Source organism: Phanerochaete carnosa (genome assembly GCF_000300595.1).
Source record: "Phanerochaete carnosa HHB-10118-sp unplaced genomic scaffold PHACAscaffold_9, whole genome shotgun sequence".
Classification (NCBI taxonomy): domain Eukaryota; kingdom Fungi; phylum Basidiomycota; class Agaricomycetes; order Polyporales; family Phanerochaetaceae; genus Phanerochaete; species Phanerochaete carnosa.
The window spans coordinates 1,501,610-1,525,193 of record NW_006767636.1 but is presented as its reverse complement, the minus strand read 5'-3'; the positions used below and the strand labels follow the sequence as shown (position 1 = coordinate 1,525,193).

The 23,584-nt window shown below is 54.0% G+C and overlaps 8 protein-coding genes across 8 annotated transcripts; 5 read left to right on the top strand and 3 right to left on the bottom strand.

Annotated features, from left to right (window-relative positions):
• The first annotated feature begins 505 nt into the window (after positions 1-505).
• Positions 506-2,067, top strand: PHACADRAFT_212568 (uncharacterized protein). Its single transcript, XM_007399687.1, has 2 exons — positions 506-822; positions 874-2,067. Exons 1-2 carry the CDS (start codon positions 747-749, stop codon positions 2,001-2,003), a joined length of 1,206 nt encoding a protein of 401 aa, XP_007399749.1. The 5' UTR covers positions 506-746; the 3' UTR covers positions 2,004-2,067.
• Positions 2,068-2,435: 368 nt separating this feature from the next.
• On the bottom strand, positions 2,436-7,991 carry PHACADRAFT_102355 (uncharacterized protein; the record flags this gene model as incomplete). Its single annotated transcript, XM_007399686.1, has 27 exons — positions 2,436-2,463; positions 2,515-2,581; positions 2,632-2,941; positions 2,993-3,097; positions 3,156-3,883; positions 3,934-4,208; positions 4,260-4,381; positions 4,431-4,523; positions 4,572-4,658; positions 4,710-4,869; positions 4,921-4,975; positions 5,023-5,197; positions 5,251-5,275; positions 5,331-5,396; positions 5,449-5,545; positions 5,607-5,677; positions 5,728-5,795; positions 5,855-5,948; positions 5,998-6,036; positions 6,093-6,189; positions 6,243-6,324; positions 6,381-6,509; positions 6,556-6,732; positions 6,913-7,065; positions 7,130-7,360; positions 7,416-7,531; positions 7,586-7,991. The coding sequence occupies 27 exons, from the start codon at positions 7,989-7,991 to the stop codon at positions 2,436-2,438; spliced, it is 4,056 nt and encodes a 1,351-aa protein (XP_007399748.1).
• Positions 7,992-9,381: 1,390 nt separating this feature from the next.
• Positions 9,382-10,874, bottom strand: PHACADRAFT_212566 (uncharacterized protein). Its single transcript, XM_007399685.1, has 11 exons — positions 10,759-10,874; positions 10,698-10,704; positions 10,592-10,641; positions 10,466-10,535; positions 10,316-10,414; positions 10,190-10,256; positions 10,043-10,135; positions 9,897-9,986; positions 9,762-9,845; positions 9,669-9,704; positions 9,382-9,619 (listed from the first exon to the last, which is right to left on the bottom strand). Exons 1-11 carry the CDS (start codon positions 10,851-10,853, stop codon positions 9,537-9,539), a joined length of 774 nt encoding a protein of 257 aa, XP_007399747.1. The 5' UTR covers positions 10,854-10,874; the 3' UTR covers positions 9,382-9,536.
• A 1,553-nt stretch (positions 10,875-12,427) lies between these two features.
• Positions 12,428-13,967, top strand: PHACADRAFT_165282 (uncharacterized protein; the record flags this gene model as incomplete). Its single annotated transcript, XM_007399684.1, has 6 exons — positions 12,428-12,730; positions 12,783-12,842; positions 12,896-12,973; positions 13,025-13,115; positions 13,169-13,361; positions 13,412-13,967. 6 exons carry the CDS (start codon positions 12,428-12,430, stop codon positions 13,965-13,967), a joined length of 1,281 nt encoding a protein of 426 aa, XP_007399746.1.
• A 260-nt stretch (positions 13,968-14,227) lies between these two features.
• PHACADRAFT_262379 (uncharacterized protein) lies at positions 14,228-16,200 on the top strand. The gene is made up of 7 exons (XM_007399683.1): positions 14,228-14,286; positions 14,363-14,527; positions 14,594-14,771; positions 14,829-15,003; positions 15,057-15,163; positions 15,214-15,578; positions 15,644-16,200. The coding sequence occupies exons 2-7, from the start codon at positions 14,405-14,407 to the stop codon at positions 15,980-15,982; spliced, it is 1,287 nt and encodes a 428-aa protein (XP_007399745.1). The 5' UTR covers positions 14,228-14,286; positions 14,363-14,404; the 3' UTR covers positions 15,983-16,200.
• An 8-nt stretch (positions 16,201-16,208) lies between these two features.
• PHACADRAFT_262378 (uncharacterized protein) lies at positions 16,209-17,603 on the bottom strand. Its single transcript, XM_007399682.1, has 8 exons — positions 17,467-17,603; positions 17,288-17,403; positions 17,104-17,223; positions 16,987-17,039; positions 16,789-16,929; positions 16,636-16,732; positions 16,360-16,581; positions 16,209-16,303 (listed from the first exon to the last, which is right to left on the bottom strand). The coding sequence occupies exons 1-8, from the start codon at positions 17,546-17,548 to the stop codon at positions 16,241-16,243; spliced, it is 894 nt and encodes a 297-aa protein (XP_007399744.1). The 5' UTR covers positions 17,549-17,603; the 3' UTR covers positions 16,209-16,240.
• Positions 17,604-17,717: 114 nt separating this feature from the next.
• PHACADRAFT_177357 (uncharacterized protein) lies at positions 17,718-19,230 on the top strand (the record flags this gene model as incomplete). The annotated part of the gene is made up of 7 exons (XM_007399681.1): positions 17,718-17,751; positions 18,164-18,375; positions 18,417-18,497; positions 18,542-18,625; positions 18,677-18,724; positions 18,779-18,922; positions 18,966-19,230. 7 exons carry the CDS (start codon positions 17,718-17,720, stop codon positions 19,110-19,112), a joined length of 750 nt encoding a protein of 249 aa, XP_007399743.1. The 3' UTR covers positions 19,113-19,230.
• Positions 19,231-21,101: 1,871 nt separating this feature from the next.
• On the top strand, positions 21,102-23,540 carry PHACADRAFT_262375 (uncharacterized protein). Its single transcript, XM_007399680.1, has 7 exons — positions 21,102-21,249; positions 21,299-21,492; positions 21,551-21,876; positions 21,935-22,084; positions 22,140-22,288; positions 22,346-22,393; positions 22,449-23,540. Exons 1-7 carry the CDS (start codon positions 21,123-21,125, stop codon positions 23,240-23,242), a joined length of 1,788 nt encoding a protein of 595 aa, XP_007399742.1. The 5' UTR covers positions 21,102-21,122; the 3' UTR covers positions 23,243-23,540.
• Positions 23,541-23,584: the final 44 nt, after the last annotated feature.

Genomic DNA, 23,584 nt, shown 5'->3' with positions numbered 1-23,584 from the left:
CATAAGTACACGTGGCAGTTGAAGACTATCTCCGAAATTCCTTTTCAACTTCGCTGAGTGTCAATGATGTTCAAATTATATATTACTGTCAATGTCGACCGGACGCAGCATAACGACAGCTTCCAGATCCATTATCATCTTAGCGGTGTTGCATTGCACGGAGGCTTGCTGCTCATGCGCAGAGTCTCGTGCCTACTCAGGCATAAAGATATTGCAGCCTTTGTCATCAGGGATGTCTCGATGTTGTCCTGTAAGCCCTGCTGCATTGCTGTAGAAAGCGACATTCTTATGCGTAAGTGGCTGACGTCTTACGCATACTGTTCAGTTGGCGACCCTCGTCTTTGTATCCTCGCCATCTACCTTAAGGTCTGCTTGGCTTTTGCTCTGCCATAAGCGGGGATCACAACTGCTTTATACGAACGGAAACATGAGGCCTGCACGTGTTGTAAAAGTAAGTTCGTATAAAATCCCACGTGAACTTGGATCCTCACATTCATCTCCACTAGCACGAAGACTACCGAACGACCCACATGAGGAGCCATGTCAGAGGTGCAGGCCAGAGTGTGTAGGAAGTGCAACACTGCCAGACATGCCGTTGACAAGTTTCTGGTGACTTGCAAACACTGCAAGCGCCACTGGCATCACTGTGCGTCTGCATCCTGGTGATACGTGTGCATGCTGAAGTTGCAAGGGGTTTCCCAGCTTGTCTGGAGCCTGTCATAAGCGAAAAAGACCTGATTGCGTTAATGAGAGAAATTAAAAAGGATCCGTCTCGAGAGTTCGAAGTCTGGTCCTGCCGTCGGTGTGAGCTGCGACACAAAGGTAAAGGACGCAGTGTTGTGGGTTTTATTAGTGCTCAAGTTCTCAATATAGCGGCGCGCACCACTGTAACGGCAGATGGCGACAACGATATCCAAATAATCGAGCCGCCCGCAGATATATCTCGTGGAAATCTGGACGTATCTCGAGGGACGTCTTCAGCACGTCCAAGCACCGCATCGTCTCAAGCGTCAGATCTGGCGCAGCTCTCTCTGAGTTCATCTCATGCTCCCGCAGTTGCTCTACCCGCGGTAGTGGGCGAATCCATCCAGTTAGACGATGATGACGATATCGTCGCGTTGTCAGGTCCGGTCGCCTGGATGCCTGGGACTGCTCAGCGTTCTGCTCCACAGGATATCCGGATCGCAGAGAAGATCCCTGAGAGAGTTGAAATTATAGACGAACAGAGGATGCCCACCCCTTCCGTGCCTCGCGCAGCCGGGACTACATCATCACACCTACCGCACAGCATACACGCTGAGAAGGCTCCCACGCAGCCTTCGCAAGCCGCCTTATCGGCGGGCAGTGCAACCAACACGACGTTCCAAAAATATCGGTCACCTTCCAGTAAATCTGCTGCGGGCCCTATCATATCCCCGGCGTCTCCCCAAAGCACCACCGCTGCCCCATCCGGCCGTATGGTAACGAACGAGCCCGGCATTTCCAGCTCACCCCACAGTTCCTCTTCCAACGTGAACTTTGACATTCGCGCCCAAATTGCCCAAATGCGCGCAGATGGCCGATTGAATCCACCTCCATCCATACTTAACGATATACTACTTCCCAGGACGTCCGCGGCCTCGTCCAAAACACTCGTTACGCCGCAGTCGGAACCGGAATCGGGGCGCGCAACTACCGAAGACACGGTGCATGAGGTTAAGCTGGAGCGACGTGAAAGCACAGAGGACCTGACGATGCAGATGCGTTCTGCGAGTGTGAAAGATTGGCAGTTTGCTTCCAGCTCGCTCCCACTCCTTTTACGCAGAGAGCGCGCTGTGGGCTCCGGAGAGGCTCAAGATGAATTAGATAGAGCTTTGGAGCTGCAGGACCGAAGAGTCACGAACAAGCAAGAAGGTTGTAGAGCAAGGGAAAGAAAGGTCCGCAGCGAGAAAGTGAAGAAACTTGGTCCGAAAGCAAGGGCGAAGAGAGAACAGAAGGAGGTGCAGTGGGTGCTTCCCCAGTGATATTCAATCGAGCAACGTGTACTTGTAGTCTTGATCTGAAATCTATAAATGCCAAGCCGACACGGAGGTGAAGGCGCTGAGCGCCAGCTTCGTGGCGTTCGGGGTTGGCCGGACGACACAGCGTCTCCACGGCTGAGTGGAGGACCGCTGTGACACATCGCAAGTACAAAACATCATATGACCTTTAAGAAAGCCGCACAACCCACGCACAACATCCTCAATATCGCTCAATTTGTCATATGCTCGACTGATAGGAAGGTGCCTGCATTAACGCCCTCCGTGCCCCCACGGCACCACTACCGTTGTAAGACCAATTATCCATTCAAACTATATCGCTCTTAGAGTACACAGGCCAGATAGTCAGAGGTGTTGAAGGGTATATAACGATATATGCGTGGAGATGTAAACGAAAGACAAATTTGGACCGATGCATTAGTCATAAATAGGCAGCGGCATGAGTCTGCGGGAACGAAAGTCAGAGATGCTTGCGAACCAATGAATGGCTACACACCTGTCGGCATTGAACAAGAAATTGTTCGCAATATCTTCTCCTTCCAAGAAACGATTCGGGTATATCACTACGTGCCTCCTCTCAGCTTCTGTCGATTAAATAACAAGACGCCCATACCTAAGTGACCACGAAGCTCCTGGAGCAAACGTTCCATTTCTTCTCGTTCTGCTTGATCAAAAGGCTCAGGACTGCGAGAAGCCTTGCGAGTCCTATTTGCCTTGTCCCCCTTGTCCTGAGCTGGCGGGTCGGCGCTTGTAGGAGTGATTGGCGCGCCGGGATCTTTGCCGTCGCCGTAGTCTCTACTCTTCGTTGTACCAGACTCTTCGTGTACCGCCGTTGAATCTACTGCAGCTGCCCCAGGTCCAAGAGAATCGCCAGTTTCTGACGGGACACGACCGACCGGCTCGGGACCGGATTGGTCGCGGGCCTAATTGCATTCAATTCAACACTTCCGTGGATGCATGCACTTAGAGCTCACCGGTCTGTTCAATCGCTCGTGGTGGACGATGAACTCCTTGTACTGCTTCCAAGTTGTGACTATGTCGTCCGGGATAGCATGGAAGACCTTTCTGTAGATTTCGGTCTAGAGGGGGGAAACGGTCAGCTCGGCCGACCGAGGATGCATGTGCTATGGTGCTTACATTGTGAACCGCACAACCTAGCCAGATTTTCTTCCAAAAGGCATCAGATATCGGGTCTTCGAAGCCATGAGGGTCGACATGCGGGGCCGGTGTCGGCAAAATCCATTGCTTGGAGGAACTAAGCTTTGCACTGAGGTTTTTGCGAATGGTCTTCCGCGCGCCAGGAGCCTTCTCCTCGTCTTCGGTATCGTCTCCATCAGAGCGAACGCCTGGTACCCTATCGTCGCGCTTCGGGTCTGAATTAGCTGGCGCACCATACAGCTGATCCCCGGCGTGAGCCGCTGGTGGACCATCATGCGGGTCGAGTCGAAGAGTCCCATTTGCTTCGGTGCCTTGACGGTCACTGGCATCGCCATTGGTCGCATTCTTCGCGTCGCCATTCTGTTTCGGTGCTGCGTCGCCGTTTTGAGCCTTGGCGCCGCCATCTTGAGCCTTAGCACCGCCATCTTGACGTTCGCCGCCATGTGAAGGATCTGCGGTGCCGTTTTGATTGAGTTTCGGCGCCTCCTCCTCTTCCTTGATTTGTTCCATGACGAGCTTCTCTTCCAAGGTAGGCACTACTGAGCTTGTGAACCCATGCTCCTTCTCGCCTTCTCGCGTGAATGTCTGCCGTTCCTCTTCGAGCGTCTTGTCCGACGCCATAGTATCTAGGCCCTTGGTCTTCAGCCCAGTCTTGCGAAGTAACATGGCTGCATCCTTGGCTTCGACATCTCCAGTGCCGTGTATAGCTGCTGTCCTTTAACATCGAAGATGGCAGAGCAAGACTGAGTGGACTGACCTTGCTCAGCCGCATCAATAGTATCGCGCGCCAGCGACTTCAAACCAGACCTTCGCTGGCCATGGCCGATATGCGTCACACCATGGTCTTTACCGCGCTCCTGCTCGACCTCCGGATCCCACTCCTCAATCTCGTGCGGCGCCTTAACTGGCGAAGCTGCCATCAGATCTTCCTCGTACATCGCATCGACGTCTACACCAAGGTGCTCGCGCATAAGTCGGACGCGAAGACTGTGTGCAAAGCGGCCGACTTTGAACGGCTTGCCAGCCATGGTGCTAGTGCGAGATAAGTGACCGCACAAAACAGGGAAAGGGATTATCGCTCACCATTCGATCATATCTGTATCTCTGATGACCGCCGCAATCTCGGAGTCACGATCCCCCCGCATGGAACGCTCGTTGATGTTCGCACTGCCGATAATAGCGAGGCGGTCGTCGACAATCAAAACCTGCCGAAGGTCAATATGATAATCGCGAAACCAGTGTGTCCGCGCTCACCTTGCCGTGAATGTACACCTGCTCCGTGGTCAGAACGTCCCCGCGGAGCTTGGCCCAGTTGCGCAGCGAGAAGAATGAGATGTAATCATCGGGCTAGAGTGGTTTAACTGAGTGTCCCAGTCACCAACTTATGCGACTCACGTCAATACCTTCTTTCCTCAGACGAGCGAATATGGAGTTGGGTCCTCGGCAGATGGTGCGATTCTGGCATTCGAGGATGATCCGAATCTGCGCTATGTCAGCGATAGTCGCTCCCAAAATCTCACACGATAGACTCACGGCGCTTGCATCACTATGGTCGACGGGGAAAGTGAACCCGGGCAAAAGGGGGATGACGATGCATACTTTGAAAGGAGTGTGTTGCTTGTGTGCACGAATGATTCTGTGGACCAGCGCGTCTCCGATCTTGTTCTCAATTTTCACCTCATTAACCACGGTTCTGCGAGCTGTGAGCAGCCGTACAGCCATTGGGAGCTTGATTAATACGTACGAGGTGATGAAAAACTGGTTCTCGATGTAGATGAAGTGCTCGGACATCTGAATGGCTGCGAGGCAGTGAGTCGAGTCACTCCTACGATGGGTAGTCTGGTACCTTTCAAATAAGCGTTCTGAATAGAAAACTCAATCCTGTCCGGCGTGCCAAGCGACCACACCCCGGCCGATCGACAGATCTGCAGTTCGCATGTGCCGGTCAAGCCAAGGGTGTTGAGCTCCCCTGGTTTAAATTCTGAAGGAGGGAGCAGGGAAGGCATAGGTCGCGTATGGTTCTATATATCACGCATTAAACTCGAGATGAGAATCTGCCTGCATGTGTGCTTACCTTGATGCGGAGGAGATAATTCCAGCTAAATTATAACAATGAGATACCAAAAGTAGCGCCGAGAGTGGAAGACGCCATACCGCTGCACAAAATGACGAGCAAGGTCGCGAGCCGGCTGACCAACAATTTGCATGGAGACGTCGTGCCTGAAAAGTATTTGGGTTAGGCTGACCAATGTCGTAGCGACAAGACCCTCACCAAGGCATGCGAGGAACCTTCGACCGTTCGTACATGTCATCGAAGGGCTTGCTCAGAGTGTGGAAGTCCGTCACGCGCGGATTGCTATAATCCTTGCCTAGTCGAAGCAATACACGGTCAGAAGGTACGCATAGCGAGGCAAGCAGGTACGCTCGCACCTGGCCAAATGATGTCTGCGGAGTCTCCGGTCTCTGGATCATCGACAAGCACATGCTGCGGGGTGTCCCACCTTAAGTCCACTAAGCTGCCGAACTGACCCATGAATTCGTGGGATCTTACCGTCCAAAGCACGCATCAAGACCACCCATGAAGGCAATTGCTTGGTCAATGACACACATCTTCTCGTGCTACAATAACAGGGCGAAAAAGTCAGTATGGAGAGATGCAGAATGGAGCGATTATTCACATGTGCCCAGTAGAAGGTGCCAGTTTGAAAGTGAGAGGGCGACCGCTGCACCATGATATTCGGATGCAATGAACTGAGCTTTTGCTTAGCGTAACTGAGAAGGTATAAGCCTCGGGAACACTGCGAAGAAGACCGCCTCTTACTTGCTGTCAGTCGGAGTCGTGCGGCTCGACACCTCTTGACTGGAAAGGGAAATATAGGTGCGCATGGTCGCTAGGACGTTGATAGTGGGACATACTATAAGATAACGTAGATCTTCACGCCTTCCTTCGCTTTCCTCTCGAGGAGATTGTCCAATCGATACTTCTCCATATTCGGCCGCCGCAATTGCAGCTCTTATGGTCGTCGCGATCAGAGGAAAGTGGGCTACGGAATCGGGAGATCGTACCTGGTGAGAGCCACCAGTCATGAATGTAGATGGACTCCTTAGCCAGAAGAATCGCCCGCGAAAGATTCCAAAAGTAGTCGCGCTGCTCATGAGGTATGAGTAAAGGCTCACACGCAACAGCATTTGGTTTGGGCTTACGCCGTCTACGAGCCATTGCGCAGCCACGTTGAGTCGAATAGGCGCAAAACTGTCAAATCGGTTCTTCCCCGTGTAGTGCGACTCTCGCGCAACGCGCTCCAGGGCAGCGATCCACTGCAGCATTTGGCGCTACGGAGGAGTCAGCACAGGTGTGTCACCCCGCCGAGTCACCTACCTCGTTACGAGCGAACAGCTTCAGCCGCATCTGCGAATTCTCGATGTAGAACGTGTGCTTCGAGACATCAGCGTGCTGCTTCTTCTTGTCCTTCGCAGCGCTCGGGTTCTTGTCATTATGCTCATCTGGGCCGAGCAGCGGGTTCGTATTTGTCGACGGATCTAAGATGGGCGTGATCTGGCGCGCCAAGCGGTTGCCTTCGTCTTCGGAAGCATCTGCGAATGACGGCGAGCCTTGGCGCTCGCCGCGTTCCATGGACGGCTTGGGTGCCTTCATGCTGCTGCCTCCCGAGCCGTCGCGCTTGTGCCCAGCGTGGAAGATCTTGGAGATCCGGGATCGGATTGACCTGCCCGATACGCTCGCCGTCTCGTGTTTCTCAGGCTTGTCTGCCTTCTCTTCCTCGGTGGTAGCCTCAGGGTGAGTAAGGAGGTTCAACCCTTGACGATAGTAGCGTTTTGGACGCTCGATCATGAAGTCAGTGTCGATCATGAAGACGTCGTGCACAGTCAACTAACCGACGGCAAGTCGGGTTCAACACCTCTGAAACAGTGAAGAACATTTAATGGTGACACACCTCTCCCATCTCCTCGACAACAACGAGGTAGCTCTCGCGCACAGCACACCACCTCTGCTTCTTCTTGTCCTTCCAGCTAGTGCCCCGCTTTCCGAAGGGCCCTTTGTTGGTGACAGCCTCTATCTGGAGGAAGCCGGCCTTGTATTGTGCACCTCCAGATTGCGCAAGAGCAGTTGAGAGCGCGCTAATTTCCAGGAAAGCTGCCAGACGGTTTGAAGTAGGGTGGAACATCTAGAATCAAAGGAATGAAAAAAGCGACTTGCACGCATTCGAATGCCATACGTACCACTGCACGCATGAGACCAATGAGGTAATTCTCTAGTGCTTCGCGTTGCATTCGAGCAAAGTCTGCACGAGTAAACTCGCTACCGCGCTCCTTCAGAAAGTTGAAGTACGGAAGTCCTGTCGATTAGAATCCATCAATGTCCTTCCCACCATCGAGAGCTAGGGACGTACCAGCTCGCGGAAAGTCCGGCAGCGTCTCGACATAGCGATTATATGCGTTGGAAAGTGTATAATGCGTGTGCAGAGAAAAAAATTCGCGGAGCTGGCGGTACACTACCCAGCGCGCCGCGCCATTGGCGTACTCGCACTCGATGCGGAAGACGGCCTTGTGCCCGTGCAGCGGGTGCAGGCTGTCGCTGACGCGGATGCGGAGCCGCTGGAAGAGGATGGGAACGCGGCGGAGGCCCTTCTCGTCGCGCTCGAAGTAGAGGCGGAGCAGCAGTGCGGAGAGGCCGCCGGCGATGAGCTCGTCGGTGATGTTGACGGACTGCGGCACGACGGCGGACGAGCCGGGGGTCTGCTCGCGCCCCTGCGCGGCGATGTACGGCAGGAAGGAGCGGAGACGGGTCCACTTCATCGAGGTGCTCGCCTTGCCGTCTTGCTTAATGTGAGACATGGACCGACTCCGGCCGGCGCTGCCCAGACGAGGAGACGTCGGCGGGGAAGCAGGCGTCGATTGCATGCTCTGAACACGACCATGAGGAGGCTCTGGGCTGTTTGTGGTTTCTGGGCTTTGAGGGATTGGGCTTTGAGCAATTGGGCTTTGAGGGATTGGGCTTGAAGGGCCAGGGCTGTTGGTCTCTTCGCCTTGGTGACGGGAGTCTCTGAGCCGAAGAGCAAGAGGGAAGGGAGAGTGGTCTGCTCTGGGAGAATCTAAAATCCACTTGCTAGGGTGAAAGACATCGTGAAAATAGCCAATGCTCTCTCTCCGCCGACTCCTCCGCTCTGCCAGCTCTCTCTCCTTCTCCCGTTGCTCAGGATCCGAGTATTCGAGCGCGCCTCGAAAGGGCGTGTTGGGCGGGGCAAAGCCTCTAAGATGGTCGGGGTCTTCCCACTCCTCGTCCGTAGGAGAAGGAAGCCGGATGTGCGGTCGAGCATCTTGCTCGTCGCCCGAAGTCTCGCGGGAGGTCGGACGGGAGCCAGCAATGCCGTAGTTGTAGGAGATGGATCTCGGCGGACCAGTGCGGGCGGAAGGAGTGTTCACGGACCACCGACGACTTTGCGTGCTGGGCCGCGGACTGCGTGGCCACGAACTCTGAGATGTCGCGGCCTCATCCTGTTCATGTTGGCTGTCTGTGAGGTCGCTGGTTCGGGCAAGCGGAGGCGTCTGGGGGTGATGGCTGTCTCCATGGTCGGCGAGGTCTTGTTGTTTCTCATTGAGAAGAGCTTTCACCGTCTCATGAAAGCTATGAGGAGGCCTGGCAATGGACGCCATGATTATGTGGGTGTAAGGAGCGAATGGGTATTAGGGTTATTTGAGTACGGTTACAAAAGCGGCGTCGCAGCGTGCAGTGCCGAGAGCGCCTCATATACTCAAGACGTCATAGCACAAAGTAAGTCAAGGGGCAAACCGTAATACTCGTTCACCACACCGATTCGGGACAATTCATCAACAGCACATCAAGATTGCAGCTGACGAACGTTCACGCATTCACGGCTTGACGAACGTTTAGACATTCACATTTCGTCTCGTTATGAACAAGTCGAGTGATCATGGCGGACGGGAGTGCTACTGGGTACCATTGAACCGCCATCCGAAGTCGAACTTGAAAGTTTTAGGCGACAAGGTTTTAAGCTTGGCGTTACCCCGGCGTGCGTCATGGACCTGTGCACGCTTGTGCATGACGCCTACTCCAAATGCATATAGCGGTTTCGTACAATCTGACAAGAGTCCTGGCAGCTGTCACACCGTGCCTTTGCGCCAAGAGCTCCGTTTCACGTGCTATACATTATGCAGACTGAATGGTGCGGGGAACAAATGGACTAGTGAACCTATCGGAGTTTACAGTAACCCCTCATTACAGCCGCCAACGTCGTCCAAACTTCATATTTCCGGTCTGGTTGGAAGCATTACATCTAAGAAACAATTTTTTCCAGACATTACAGGCTCCCTGTGCAGTTACTAGTTAGCAGGGCAAAACGTGACCTGATAGTTGGCGTTGAGGGCAGAGTTGCACTTCCACAGAGCGGTTCCGCTGTTCTCGTCTGTGGTCCTCGTCAGACCAATGTCCAAGATACAGGGATGGAGACTTACCAAAGGCGTAAGCATACGAGTTGGGACAGTTGCTCTCTGGAAAACAAGGAGCCTGAGTCGCTGTGCAGCACGAAACAGACAGACAGTACTCACTAAAGTACGAGTAGTATGCGACACCAGACGAGGGACACGTCTCCACAGTGTTATACTGGCCAGAGCAGCAGTTCGGCGAGTTCGCTGGTAACGCGTTAGGATAGTTATGTGCACATGCGCGGACGATGCACTCACCGGGGTCGCCGTCAAGATTGGCCTCGCAAGCGCTCTTGCAGCCAACTGGGAAACCGGTCGAGTCGTATGGGCCCTTCAACGCGGCCGGGCCTTCCAGCGTATGAAGAATCTCAGAAGCGGTCTTTTGAACTGCAGAAATCACTTACAATTAGGACCGAGGTCGACCGGGCAGCTAGCAATGCCGCACCCTTGGTCGTTGTCGATGCGCATGGGCAGGTTGTACCCGTCGACAAGAGAAACTAGCATACATGGTTAGGCAAGAATAAGGCCATACGAGAACACTATGTACGCACCGTCGTAGTAGTCAAGATTGCCGCTGCCGGAGAGCGTGAACTCAGCCAAGGTAGCAGGTGGGACGCCCTGAGGTTAGCAAATGGAACGAGCCCTCAACGAGCAATTTGACTGACTACAGCACCTACCGTGCCTGTATGCGGGTCGCACTCGAGGCCTCCGTTACACCCACCATCAGCGCACTGAGTGGCGGGGTTGGGGTTGCTAAAGTCGCAGTCGCGGCGAGCCTGCATCGCAAATGTTAGTTTGGGGATCGTGGGCTGCCTCTGATAGCGTACCCAGATGCGTCCGGCCTGCCAGTTATTGGGGACGGAGAAGCTAACAGTGGTGTATGCGGCCGCCTCCCATCTAAAATATTCCTAGTTGATCAGTGCCACGAGAAGAAAACAACAGGAGTTAGGTACCCCGTGACGTAGTCCGGCGTGGCACTGCCAACGTTCAGATCAGTGAATATCTGTGAACCGTTAGTGAGGGAGTCGTTCTATTACGCGAACACTGGTGAGCTCTTACAGCAGGCCTACGATCAAAAGTCGTTAGCAGCGTATCGTGAACATCGAGCGGATATGCTCACCAGATCGTGAATGGGCAACCGTTGTAGACGGTGAAGGTACGCCCACTGACTAGGGTAGCCGAGAAGACGAGGAGGCTAGAGAGTGCGAGTTTCATTGCTGCTGGCTCGAGTGAGCGCGCGTAAGGGAGACCTAAGACCCCTGCAAAACGTACAGTTTTCGAACGGTATTTATACGCGGAGCCTTTACCCCATAAAAAATTCGCGACAGCTGAGAACGCGAAAGAGAGGTTGGGCGTTCCGATCCACAAGCGACGAGGAAACAAGATATAGAATAGAGAACGCCTCAAAGACGGCGCGGATCGGTCGGCCTTGCCACAGACCATGTGGGCAACATAGTCTATTTGACAACGCTGCACATGGACTTGCTGCTTAAAGGTTGTCTTTGGTTTTTCAAGGACAGTCATGCGGCAGTAGCTGATGAACGTAGCTGTGTATCCTCGGATGGGAGACGCTGAAGTCAAGTCAGGGGACATTTGCGGCGAGTTACCACCCGTCGGTCCCCCCAGGTGACTTGTTGATTGCACTGATCTCGGGTACTGTCAGAGATATGGCCTGCTGTCAAAGGAATCAGGCATCTCTTCATCAAACGCCGTCTTCAACACGCATCAGTGATATACAAATGGAAGCTGAGCTGTAGCGTCAGTTTATCGGATGTCCGGCGAGAATATCGACGACGAACATGTAATAGTGCACACCTTGTGCAGTACAAAAAGGGGATAGCAGCCAACCCAGCAGATTGACGACGTCGTCTCCAGCAAATTTATTGCCGGCGAGCACCATGCAAGTTTGAATCATGTGGGGCGACAAAAGATTAGGTTCGAGCGGACCTCCGCCCCGGAGAACAACCAGCGAGCGCATAGAGAGCGCTAGCCCTAGCTGCCGAAATACATCGGAGATATGACATTTAGTTCCTGTTTGGGGTTGCGCGAGTAGTGTTGTGGTTCGACTGTGCGGACCCCGGCAGCGCATCACGTGAGACGGCGGCTTTGTGGCGTTGCGTGGGAACTTACGGAGTGATCCGGGAGCGCGTTTTCCACTCTCGCCGCTCTCGCCCGCAACCCTGTCTTTACGAATCTTACAGGGGTGCGCTCAATAGGAGGCACAAATAGCAAGATTCGCCATACGTAAGTCGTGAATTCGTTATCTTGTGCCAAGCATCCAAATTCACAGGCAAGTGGTAGTACTTACGTCACTGCGCAGACTCACCGACAACTCGTCAATGTTTTTGAGTGCCCAAGCTGTAATGGCGGCCAACAAGCACTCAGGAACCTTCGCCATTTCCGTCATGCTCGACCCCACGCTCTTGCTTACATGCCATGTGATTGCTGAATGGATCTGTAAGTTCTGTCGTCCTTACCGTTTCACCCAGTGATAATCATGACCGTCGGTTCTATCGACCCCTCAGACTGCCTTCGAAGTGGGGCCCGGCTAGTTGCGGCGAGACAACTCCCCGCGATTGGCAGATGCGAGAGTCGGCCTACCCAGCCTCGCTCCACTCCGAAACTGGTTCTACTCCCGACGAACCGTACTTGTCAGCTGCCCTGCTCGAATGAATGGCTCCCTATCGGTTATCGCATTTCGGAAGCTGTGGGAGATTGGTATATATATCCACAAAACGACTGCAACTTGCTCAAACTCCTTCCCTTCTAACCCGCTGCTTATCCAAGCCATGTCAGCCAACATAACCGATCCGCTCAACCTCGGCGATCTCGTGGTCCGCAACAGGAACGTCATGGCCTCGCTCACCAGGAACCGTTCCTTGCCTACGAACGTTCCGAACGAAGTTAACCTCGAGTACTACCTACAACGTGCCAAGGGCGGATGCGGACTGATCATGTCTGAGGGTACACTCATCTCTCAGCAAGGCACGGAGTGGCCGAACGCGCCAGGAATCTGGAGCGAAGAGCACGTCGAGGCGTGGAAGCGGATCATAGATGGTGTGCACCAAGCCGGCGCGCTGATATTTTGCCAGGTACGGCGCCCCGTCTATCAGTCCTCTCGCTTCCTAACGTCGGCCTACACAGCTCTGGCACGTGGGGCGTGTCGCTCATCCGGACATGCCTGAGCAAAAGAAAGCAGGCAAGGTATGCCGGTTCCAAACGCAGGTCTGTATGACAGCTATTGACGCCCTAGCTAGCCTGTACCTGGACCCTCTGCTATTTCTGCCCGGGGTGGCAAATTTAGAACACTGCCCGGAAAACCGGGATACGTTACGGTAAGCATAATAAATATAGCCCCTTGCCATGGTCTAACCATCATTTTTCAGCCCACTGCCATCGAAGACCCGTGGGTCCTCGTAGAAGAGTACAGACATGCCGCCAAGATGGCGAAGAAGGCTGGTTTCGATGGCGTAGAACGTACGTTGTATTGCTTTTGGCGCGTTATCACATCTGATATCTAGTGGATGTAGTTCACTCGGCTAATGGGTACCTCGTTCATGAGTTCCTGGATTATACTTCCAACAAGCGCACAGACGAATGGGGTGGTTCCGTGGAGAACCGCTGCAGATTCGGTCTCGAATGCCTCAAGGTTCTCATAGATGTTTGGGGTCCCGCTCGCGTAGGGATCAAAGTCAATCCGTGCGGAGGCTACAATGACGTCGGGTATGTAGTCCGAGCTTGTTTTCTCGTCTAGTGCGCTCATCCCTTCGTAGAATGCCTCTACCCGACACCATCCAGACCTTCACCCATTACCTCACCCAAATCTCCGCCATGAAGATCGCACACGTCCAGCTCGTCCGCTACGTTCCGATCATGGACCCCGTTGTACCCGTCAGGCCCGACATCAAGCAGATGGAGGACAACTGTCCCGACGCAGAATGCAGGCGCGGGACGCCGCACAATGTCCTCGCCGTGTACGGGGGCATCATCAAACCGCCTGCTGCGTCCCTCAAAGAGCATTCCGAGAGGCTCATCCGCGGCCCGGCAATGCCTGCGCCGGACCTCGACCATAAGAACCCGACGCCGACGCGGCTCTTCGTCAACGGCGGGCTGAGCCCCGACGAGGCGAAGTCTCTGCTCGACGAAGGCGTCGTGGACGGCGTGGTGTTCGGCACGCTGTGGATCTCCAACCCGGACTTGCAGAAAAGGATTGAGCGCGGGTTGCCCGTCAACACGCAGCCGGATGTCAAGACCTTCTACCTGGGCCATGGAGACGATATCCGCGCTGGATACACGACGTACCCAGAGGCGGAAGGTTACAGGCTGTAGATAAATATGTAGAACAAGGTGAAACTCAATGACTACTGCTGTACTGCTAGACTGGTGCCGCATCGTCGTGTGTCGTCAGGGTCTAGAATTTACTAATGAACCGGACACGGGGGTGACCTGCCGAAGGCGCAACGTTTTCGCGGCGCAACACATGTGGGAAATCGCAAGATATTAGATAAGCGCCATGTAATTCGAATTTCAAGAGTCAACATGCGGCACCTACCGTCTAGTACCACCACTTTTTCTGACGACCATACAACAAAATCTGTAGGCCAAGGACAACAACGATTTTCGGGAACAATTCGAGACCAGAGGAGAGGTACGCCTGCCAGACTGCTCGTCCGCCTCGCGAGAGATATTTGTATTCCTGATGCATATTCTCTGGGTGTCGTCAGCCCCTAGCATCGCGTCGGCCTCTTCGAGAGGGCGGGCGTGCCATGCCCAGCAACTACGGCATCTCTATCTCCATCGTGTGCGGCGGCTCGATTCTGGAAGAATATGCTTGGCAGTCTGCCGATGAGCGCACCGCGAGCTGCTTCGTCCCGAGCGCCTCGGGCAAGGTGAGTGTCGTGTGCCGCGGATTCATAGCACAGAAAGCTCTCTGAACGTAACGTCTCTTTGGGCAGAACTTTGAAATAATTCTCACCAACAACCTAAACCTACAGGATGTTTCCGTGTCCATAACGGTCGACGGGAGTCCCATCGGCCGCTACTACCTCGCGCCGGGCCAGAAATTGCTTCCGGGCATATATGTCTCCGAGACTACGACGAAACCGTTTCGCTTCCGCAGCCTGGTTTTCAATGGTGGTGACTTCCTATGCACTTCTGAAGATTCGTGTGCTAAGGAGAGAGGCATCCTAGATGAGAAAGGGATCCATGACCCGTGGTCCTTCACTTGGGAGAATACAGGTTCAATCGGGTTCTCCATCTATCGCTGCAGGTCGACAGGCATCGAACAATTCAGGCCTCAGGATCCTGCTCTTGTATCATACACCGCGCGCTATGGCAAGGCTCGTGCGGCTACGCCGGCCGTCTTGTAAGCTACCTACTTGTTTTCTTTTCGGGATCTTCGATGATCCTTGCATTCAGAACTGGTGGAGAAGTGCCTATTAAACCTATCCAGGGAGTCGGCGGCATTACCATAGACCCCCATGATAAACCATACGCGAAGATTCTGGTCCAGTACAGACCAAGAGGTCCGTCCGCCATTCACCACAAGGAAAGTCTACGCCTAATTACGACTCAGAAATCCTACAAATGCAGGGCGTCATCAAGACCGCCTTCTCTTGCCCATCCACTGCTTCTTCAACTGAAATCCTACAAGCGCAAGGAGCAGTCAAAACCGCTTCCTCTCGCCCATCCACAGCTTCTTCAACTGCCGTCTCACAACCCGGGAGGAAGCGCTCCTTAGATTCGATGTCGCTGCTTGCGGAATCAAGTGGCAGGCCGAGTCAACGCCTGCGCGGGACACCGCTCACAGAGAACAGTCCGCCCCGCTTGCGGTCGTCCCACAGCACGGACTCACGTCAGAGCGGTGGCAGCTGGGCCGTCCATCCGGCTCCGAGCCTCCCAGGGGGGCCAGGCACTCCCGGCGAACTCGCACTCATGAAGGTTGGTCTGGTTTTCTTCCCCCGTCTCGCTCCAACAGCGCGCCAGCTGACGTTGGTGCGCGGCAGACCCGGCTCAAGCATGCGACCGAGCAGATGCACGGCGCGATGCGCGAGATGCGCAGTTCGATGGAACTCATGAACAGTTCCATGCACCAGATGCAGTTCCTCCAGCAGCGCATCGAGGCACTCGAGGCGCGGCAGCTGCCTCCGCCGCCCTCGCTATCGACGGCGCTAATGCCAGTTCATACGGCCTCCCAGAGCTCGCCAACCGCGGCTGATGCCGTGTGGAGCCAACAGGATCGGCCGTCGGCGAGAACGTTCGCCTCATTTTCGAAGGATGTTGAGCATAATGGACGGGAGCAAGAGTTGCTCGACGAAGGTGTGGGTGAGCTGCAGTGGCCGTGATCAACCAGAAGAAAGCTGCCTCGCTGAACGCAACGAAGCGACACTAATATTATATCCAATATTCATCTTACTGACTAGCATTTGGTATACATCTACATAAGCGTCTTGCTCAGCCCGTCACAGACACTCACACACTTCACATTTCTTACTGTACATCACCGCGGTCGATGCACTCACGTCATCAAGCCGACATTTGTACATTGCGTTTAGTATGATACAATAATCTTTTATCCGTATTTCTCGTGACGTGGGGCGCATTCATGCTGCTGCGAATCCGCCCTTGCTAGCGGATAATTCCTGACCAAGCTTGTACCCAAGGACCTTGAGAGGAGACGTAAATTAGTTTCGACCAGAGAACGGGGCAAGCCGAAGCTTACTTTGTCCCAGTCCATCTTCGCACGGGTCATGGGCAGAGCTCTCCGGAGACCCTTGAACGTCTTCTCGCCCATATCCTGATATGCCTCGTTGAGGGACGTCTGGTACTTGGACTCCTCCGTCTCGACTATGGCAAGGACTTTTGATGCAGAGGCTGTAGCATTCTCTGCAGAGATAGTTTGGGGCAGCTCAAGCGAAACAGTGTGCGAAGTAGACAATTGCACCTGGTTTCGACCGTTTGTAACTGAAGATATTTGATATAAAGAAGGGAGACGTACATTGCCCTGCTCGTAATAGTGGACGTTCACAAGAATCTTGCCCTCGAGCGTTCGTTCGTTAAGGTTGACAATGTATTCTGAACGCCACCGCCCAGACCTTTGTAGGCAGATATAAGCTATGTACTCTGTCAGGGCTATGCGAGGGATGCGTACCAGAAATTCGAAGGATTGTACTTGTTCGCGACCACCTGGATTATGAAGCGATCCGGGTTGCCTTGGGTAGAGAAGACGGCGGCAACACCGTCATGAAAGTGCGCAGACAGGTATGTCAGCGAAGAGTTCTCGAGTGCAAGTCTGTGAGTACGATTTATCAGCAAATCATCCTCTGCATATGGTGGGCATGTAACGTACCTGAATGGCTCAGAGTCCGCGTCTGGTTCTATAGGTTCTAAATCAGATGCTTCCTATACACAGCAGAGGAGGTCGGAGATCAGTGTACTATTAGATATTCAGTGTGAGAACGCTCACCAAAGCAAGATGGTCGAAACGGAAGCTCGTCCGCGATCTGGGATCCCAAAATCTATCCTGTTGCTCTTCATCACCCTCACCACCCGCCTGTTGTACCCGTGCGGCCTCACTAACGATGCACTGTTGGAACAGGATGTAATCATTTAGCTATCTTGATGAGGTTGCGGAGACCGGGAAGACTGACTTGATGCTGGTGACCTGGTACCTCGGCAGTGATGAATTGGGCGAGGTTGTACTCCCTCAGTGCCGGTAGAATACCAGTCTGCAGGCTTTCGTCATCTGATATAATGTTACGTACATCTGCAGCGCATTGCACAGTTTAGCTACACGTAGTCCCGCATACCCGAGCTGATGTACGCGCACCATTAAGCACGTCGTTGATCTCTCCTGGGGGAGACTGCAGAAGGAATTTGGAAGCGGCGTGAATACGGTTCTCTGCGTCCATATTTTCTAGTTCTCCTAAAGCTCCACGATATCAGGTGAGGACCGGGGGAGAACTGAATGGAGTGTTTGGAGACTACGCTTCGTGACCACGGCCGTCGGGGCGGGCCAATATTGCAGACGCCCATAACGGGCGCATTTCCCACGGCTATGCGTGGGAATATTATACAAGAATGGACTGTGCGGACGGGAATCTTCATTGGGTATGTACGTGTGAAATCTAGGAAACCTCACATCCTCCACTCAAACATTCTGGTTTTCGCGCCGCGGTCAGTACCGCAGGTTTTATCGTACTGGCAGTACCGATGCTAGTGCTGCTAGTTAGTCGAGCCTCCTGGCACAAATATTGGTGACGCAAATCTCCGCCAGTCTTCATCTAGTGGACATAATCTCAAGTATACTCGCCAGGTCGGTCTGACAGCGGACGACGGGCGTGCGATAATTGGTGGTTCCCAGTCATACCATGTAACGTCTCGCGCATGCTGATGCCATCGTAAGTCTTTCGTCCAGTGCAACCACCCGCTGCCCAGCCCCTCGCAAATGTCTGCAGCTCGCATTTGGCTGAGCATGTAGCAATGCGAACTGTTCAGTCGAAATCATTGCATCTTACCGTCTGCAGTCACTGGGTCGTCCACAGGTATCAGCAGGGCTGTGACGGAACTGGCCCTGTTCAAGGGCGACAAGGTTGTCACCACGCTGCGTACACCTTCAGACGTTGATGTTCTCAAGACGAAGTACCCAGCAACACAGCTGTTGGTAACTAGACTGGACGTAACGCAACCTGACGAAATTTTGAGCGCCTTCAAAGAAGCCAAAGGCATCTTCGGTCGTGTCGACATTATTTTCAACAATGCTGGCATGGGTTTGGAGAGGTCGAAGGGACGCCCGAGACCGCCGCGCGTGACGTCTTCGAAACCAACTTCTGGGGCGCGGCGAATGTGAGCAGGGAAGCAGTGCGCTTCTTCAGAGAGGAGAATCCACCGGGCGTCGGGGGCAGGCTATGACGATGAGTGCATATGCGGGCACTGCACCGGCTGCGGGTGTCGGATACCACAGCGCAAGTAAGGCCAGTGAGAACACTGTCGCCATTCAGTATGATATGAATTCTTATCCGTCCATGCCCACTGTTCAGCTCTGGAAGCCTTTAGATGGAGAGATAGATCCCAAATGGAACATCAAGGCATGTCGAGGCACTGTCTATCAACACGAAACATTACTCTTACCTACTTGGTAGACTTCTCTCATCGTACTAGGTGCTGTACGCACGCCCATATTCTACAAGGCGGAGGTGCTATCATTCGCTCGCGGGTATGAGGGTCAAACTGCAAGCCGGAGCATTATAAGGAGCGTAAGAGACTCGAGATTACAGATAGGCGACGTCCGCAAGACTACTGAGAAGATCTACGAATTTTCCACTGCAGAGACCGCCTTTGAGGCTCGTCATTGGCCTCGACTGTATTGGAATGGTAGAAGCTCACCTGGGCAGATTACAACGAGAGTTGGCGGCATACAAGCCATGGTTGAGAGACCTGAAGGAAGAACGGGCAGGTCCGGGTCCGAAGTTGTAGTCGAAGACTGTCTAAACCGGAACTTATATATTTATCACCCTCATTAGATAGCTTCGCTGTACATCCGAGAGAGGTGTGTATGCATTTTGCTGCAAAAATCAGAGGTCAAGTCTGCACGCTTCGGAGCATTCTGCCGTTGTGCATCAAACCATAGTAGTTCGGTAAAGTCGCCGTTCATCTTGTAGCGCAGATGGTTGACACTGTTTTTCACTAGTATGCACATCACCAATCTGTTCTAAACATTTATCAATGGCCTTGTCCGACTTACAATACCTTTAGAAAGAAAAATAGACGACACAGGACAAAATGCGTTGTTCATACACAGCTCAGGTGTGTAGGGACCTGCAACCTTGTAAACCCGCGACGACATATGTATTTTGAACTCAGCACTACGTACGACTCATGACGACACTAAGGTGCTGCTGCACTCTTTGCGTATCCTGCATCTCTCCCTCACCTCACCCGAGCGCTTGGCATCCTCAGGCCCCAGGCCTCAATATTCAATCTCGATGCTGAAGTTTATCCCAAACGACGCGGCCCCGCCAATGCGGCGGCAACAGGTTCCCACGATTGCACGAGCGACTATCGCGCCTCGACCCCGAAACCGGATGCGGGTTTTCAGCTCTCTGTGTTAGGCAGGTTTTTACACGAAGGTCCCGGAATCTCGGTCCTTTGTTTGTTGCGCTCTAAAAGTAAGTTAAGCTTTTACACAAGGCGGTTGCTAGTCGCTGTCAGTGCACAGCTCCCCTTAGCGCGACTCCACCACTAGCCCGTTCCGTTCTCCTTTACAGGTTCCGTCTCCTTTACAATCGATCGGCTAATACGAAATACGATAAGAGCTGAGCGCTGACTAGTACACCACAGTGCGAGCGTCGGCCTCTTCAACCACAACAACACACACAGATGACCCAGAGAAAGAATGAGCGAGGAAGGAAAGAAGATGGCGAAGGTAGGCAGGGAGAGCCACAGGTGCAGGTCCTGGATCCTCACATGCATATCGCGCGGCGCGAAGGTCGCGGCGGCCGCTCGTACTAGTGCCCCCATATGGGCCCAGCTATGCCATACGCCACAGCTGAACTGCGCAAGTCGGGTCGGGCACAGCACCGAAGGCGTATTCCGAGGTAGTAGTGTTAAGTATACTGTGACCAGATGCCACCAGCATCGGTGAAAAAGCGATCCGTGATAGGTCGGTTCATCACGTATGCCGAGCGCCTGCTTTCAAGTCATGACTGTCTCTCCAGGGGCAGCTGGTTGACACGTAAGTCGTCTTCTAAATCACACTCGCATCTTAGCTCAAGGTGAAATGACGACGATTGGAGCACAATATACCGCCCAGTCGCTTCATTGGACGCTTGATCATGGCCAGATCTGTGTCATGCCCTATCTCCCCCGCAAAACATACGTATTTCCAGCCCACAAAACCGACATCCAGGAATTGATTATATTGTCATCCTTGCCAAGGTGTACGCAAATCTTCAAGCCAATATAGCAAATTTTCGAAGCAGGAGACGCCCTGAAATCTTAGTAGGGCGGCTGATTCGGGCTTCTGGGCGGCCAACCGGTATAGTCATCCGCTGCCAACATAAAGTCCTACACCCGACCTCTAAAGTTTGGAGACCTCCGCTCGAACAGATGGCGAGAAATAGTCTGCCACAAGGTGCACTCGTGACTGGAAGGTTTCATTCCAGGCGACTGCGTAGTGCCGTTCCGGAGGTCGCATATTGGCAAATGCCCGTCGCAGTGCTAGGAATGTAAGGTGACTAGGCTTGCCGCGTCCATTCTCCTCCATCATCACATTCACCAATGCGTCTTGTTTAGTGTACTCCATAGAGCGTCTGGCACTGTGCAGCTGCCAAACGAGTGGAACTCAATCGCGCGCAGGTTCCTTGGCCGGAACCTGAGCATGCTGGCCGTCTGGCGCTCGCGGGCGAGGCATATAAGCTCCGCGACAGCCAGGTTTATTGCCTCAGTCGACTCTACCCGACATCCATTTTCTTCACCATCGCTGATATGTCTCACTTCGTCATCACCGGAGCACACGGCGGCAGCACCGCGGGTGCTGGTGATCCCAATCGCCTCGAGATCAATGACTTCGTCAAGATTGAGGAACAGTTCTCGCTCTACATCCAGGCCTTGAGTTCGTTCACCTTCTATTGTCTCTGGTCCATGCTGACGATATCTTTCAGCGGCGATGTCTCAGGACAAGCAGAGCGATCTTACGTCGTTCTTCCAGATCGGCGGTATTCACGGCTTGCCTTACGTGCAGTGGGACGGTTCGGGCGGGAAGGAAGCTGTCGAGGGCACCGAGTGGCAGGGCTACTGCACCCACGGCTCTATGCTCTTCCCGACATGGCATCGTCCCTACGTCGCTCTCTTTGAGGTTCGTGCCCATACTACGTCTGCCATGTATTAGAAAATGTGACTGATAGACACCGCAGCAAGTTCTCCACCAGCATGCTGCCGCGATTGCGAAGACGTATAAGGTTGACCATGGCCGCTGGGAAAAGGCTGCAGCGGACCTTCGTGCGCCATACTGGGACTGGGCGGTCAACTCTGTCCCGCCGCCGGAGGTCATCACCGACAAGCAGGTTACGATCACCCTCCCTGACGGCAGGCGTGGTGCGGTGACCAATCCGTTATACGCCTACGTCTTCCACCCTATCGATCCCAGCTTCCCGACACCGTACAGTGCCTGGCAGACGACGCTGCGCCACCCAACGTCCGATGGGGCGGACGCGCAGACAGACGTTCAGGAACTCACTGAGTGAGTGCTCTAGATGACTCCTCCAGGGTAAACTTTCTGAATGTTCTGTCTGTATCAGCACCCTCCAAACTGCCCAGGATGGTATTACGTCGAGTATTTATAGCCTACTTACCAGCGTGCACACCTGGCCGGCGTTCAGCAACCATAGCCCTGACGACGGCGGCAGCGCTACCAGCTCCCTTGAGGCCATCCATGACTTCATCCACGGGTAAGTTCGATAACCTTTATGTCCTTGGAAAGTGTTGATCGTGACTGTCACATAGCGATATAGGTGGTGGCGGTCAAATGACGGACCCCTCGGTCGCAGGCTTCGACCCTATCTTCTTCCTGCACCATGCCAATGTAGACCGTATGCTGTCTCTGTGGTCGGCCCTTAACCCAGGTGTTTGGACGACAAATGGCCCGGCGGAAGGCAAGTAGTTCCCTCTTCTGACCCCACGGAGAACTGGACTGAACTTTGCGTACCCAGAGGGCACGTGGACAATCCCGCATGACGCTACTGTTGGCCCAAAGACTCGTGCGTGCTTGTCTATCGCCCGACCCTCGCCGCACAACTGACATTGCTACGATAGCGCTGGCACCATTCTGGGAATCGCAATCCGCGTACTGGCTCTCGTCGCAAACGACGACGACGAACAAGCTCGGCTATACTTACCCCGAATTCAACGGGCTTAACATGACCAACCCGCGCGCAGTCAAGGCCGCCATTGCGAAGACCATTAACAAACTGTACGGCGGCCCTATTTCCGGTGCGTTTGCTGCGGCAGCACCTGCTAGTGCTGCTCTCGCGACGCCTGCTGCCAGCAAGCTTGCCGCACCCCACAACCCGGGGCCCAACACCGAGTTGCCTCCGATCCCCGTTGGCGACGCGGGCAGTAGCCTATACGACTGGTCGGCTCGGATCCGCGTCAAGAAATACGAGCTCGGTGGCAGCTTCTCCGTACTCATTTTCCTCGGACCAGTCCCCGAAGACCCACGCGAGTGGCGCAAGAGCCCTTCCTTCGTCGGCACGCACCAAGCGTTCGTCAACTCCTCTGCGACCCAATGCGCGAACTGCCGTACCCAGGCGGCTGCCGGTCAGGTCACCGAGGGCTTCGTCCATCTCGACACGGCGATTTCGCGCCTGTCCGGGCTCGGCTCCTTCGAGCCCTCCGTCGTCGAACCGTACCTCAAGCGCGAGCTCTCGTGGCGCATCGTGCGCGCAAACAAGGCCGTTGTCGACCTCAACGACGTGCCTTCGCTCGAGGTCATTGTTTGCGCCACTCAGCTCACGCTCCAGCCAGGCGCTGACCTCCCGGACCACGGCGCGCCGCAGTATTTCTCCGGGATCACGGCTGGTCGCCAGGGTGGTGCGAGGACCGAGTAGATGGAGGATAGCGACGAAGCATAGGGGCAGAACCCCTATTATGGAAAGATATTCAGCGCTAACACTGTACGCTAGCTACTATTGGGTGTTCCTATGACTTCAAGTTCCTATCCGTTCTCCGACGCAGATACCGGCTTTCCTTCCTTGTCTTTGGTTTTACGCTTGTACAGTACTGTTACCCATAGTTCAAGACAATTTGACCCTCGGTCGAGAGATATAGAGACAGCGGGAAGGCACGTTTGTGCTTAATCCCAGACTTGTATTGAGCTAGACGACTCTCTCCAGCATATATCCCATTCCCCCCCACCTCTCGAACTCTGCCCCTCCGGGTATCCCCCTAAG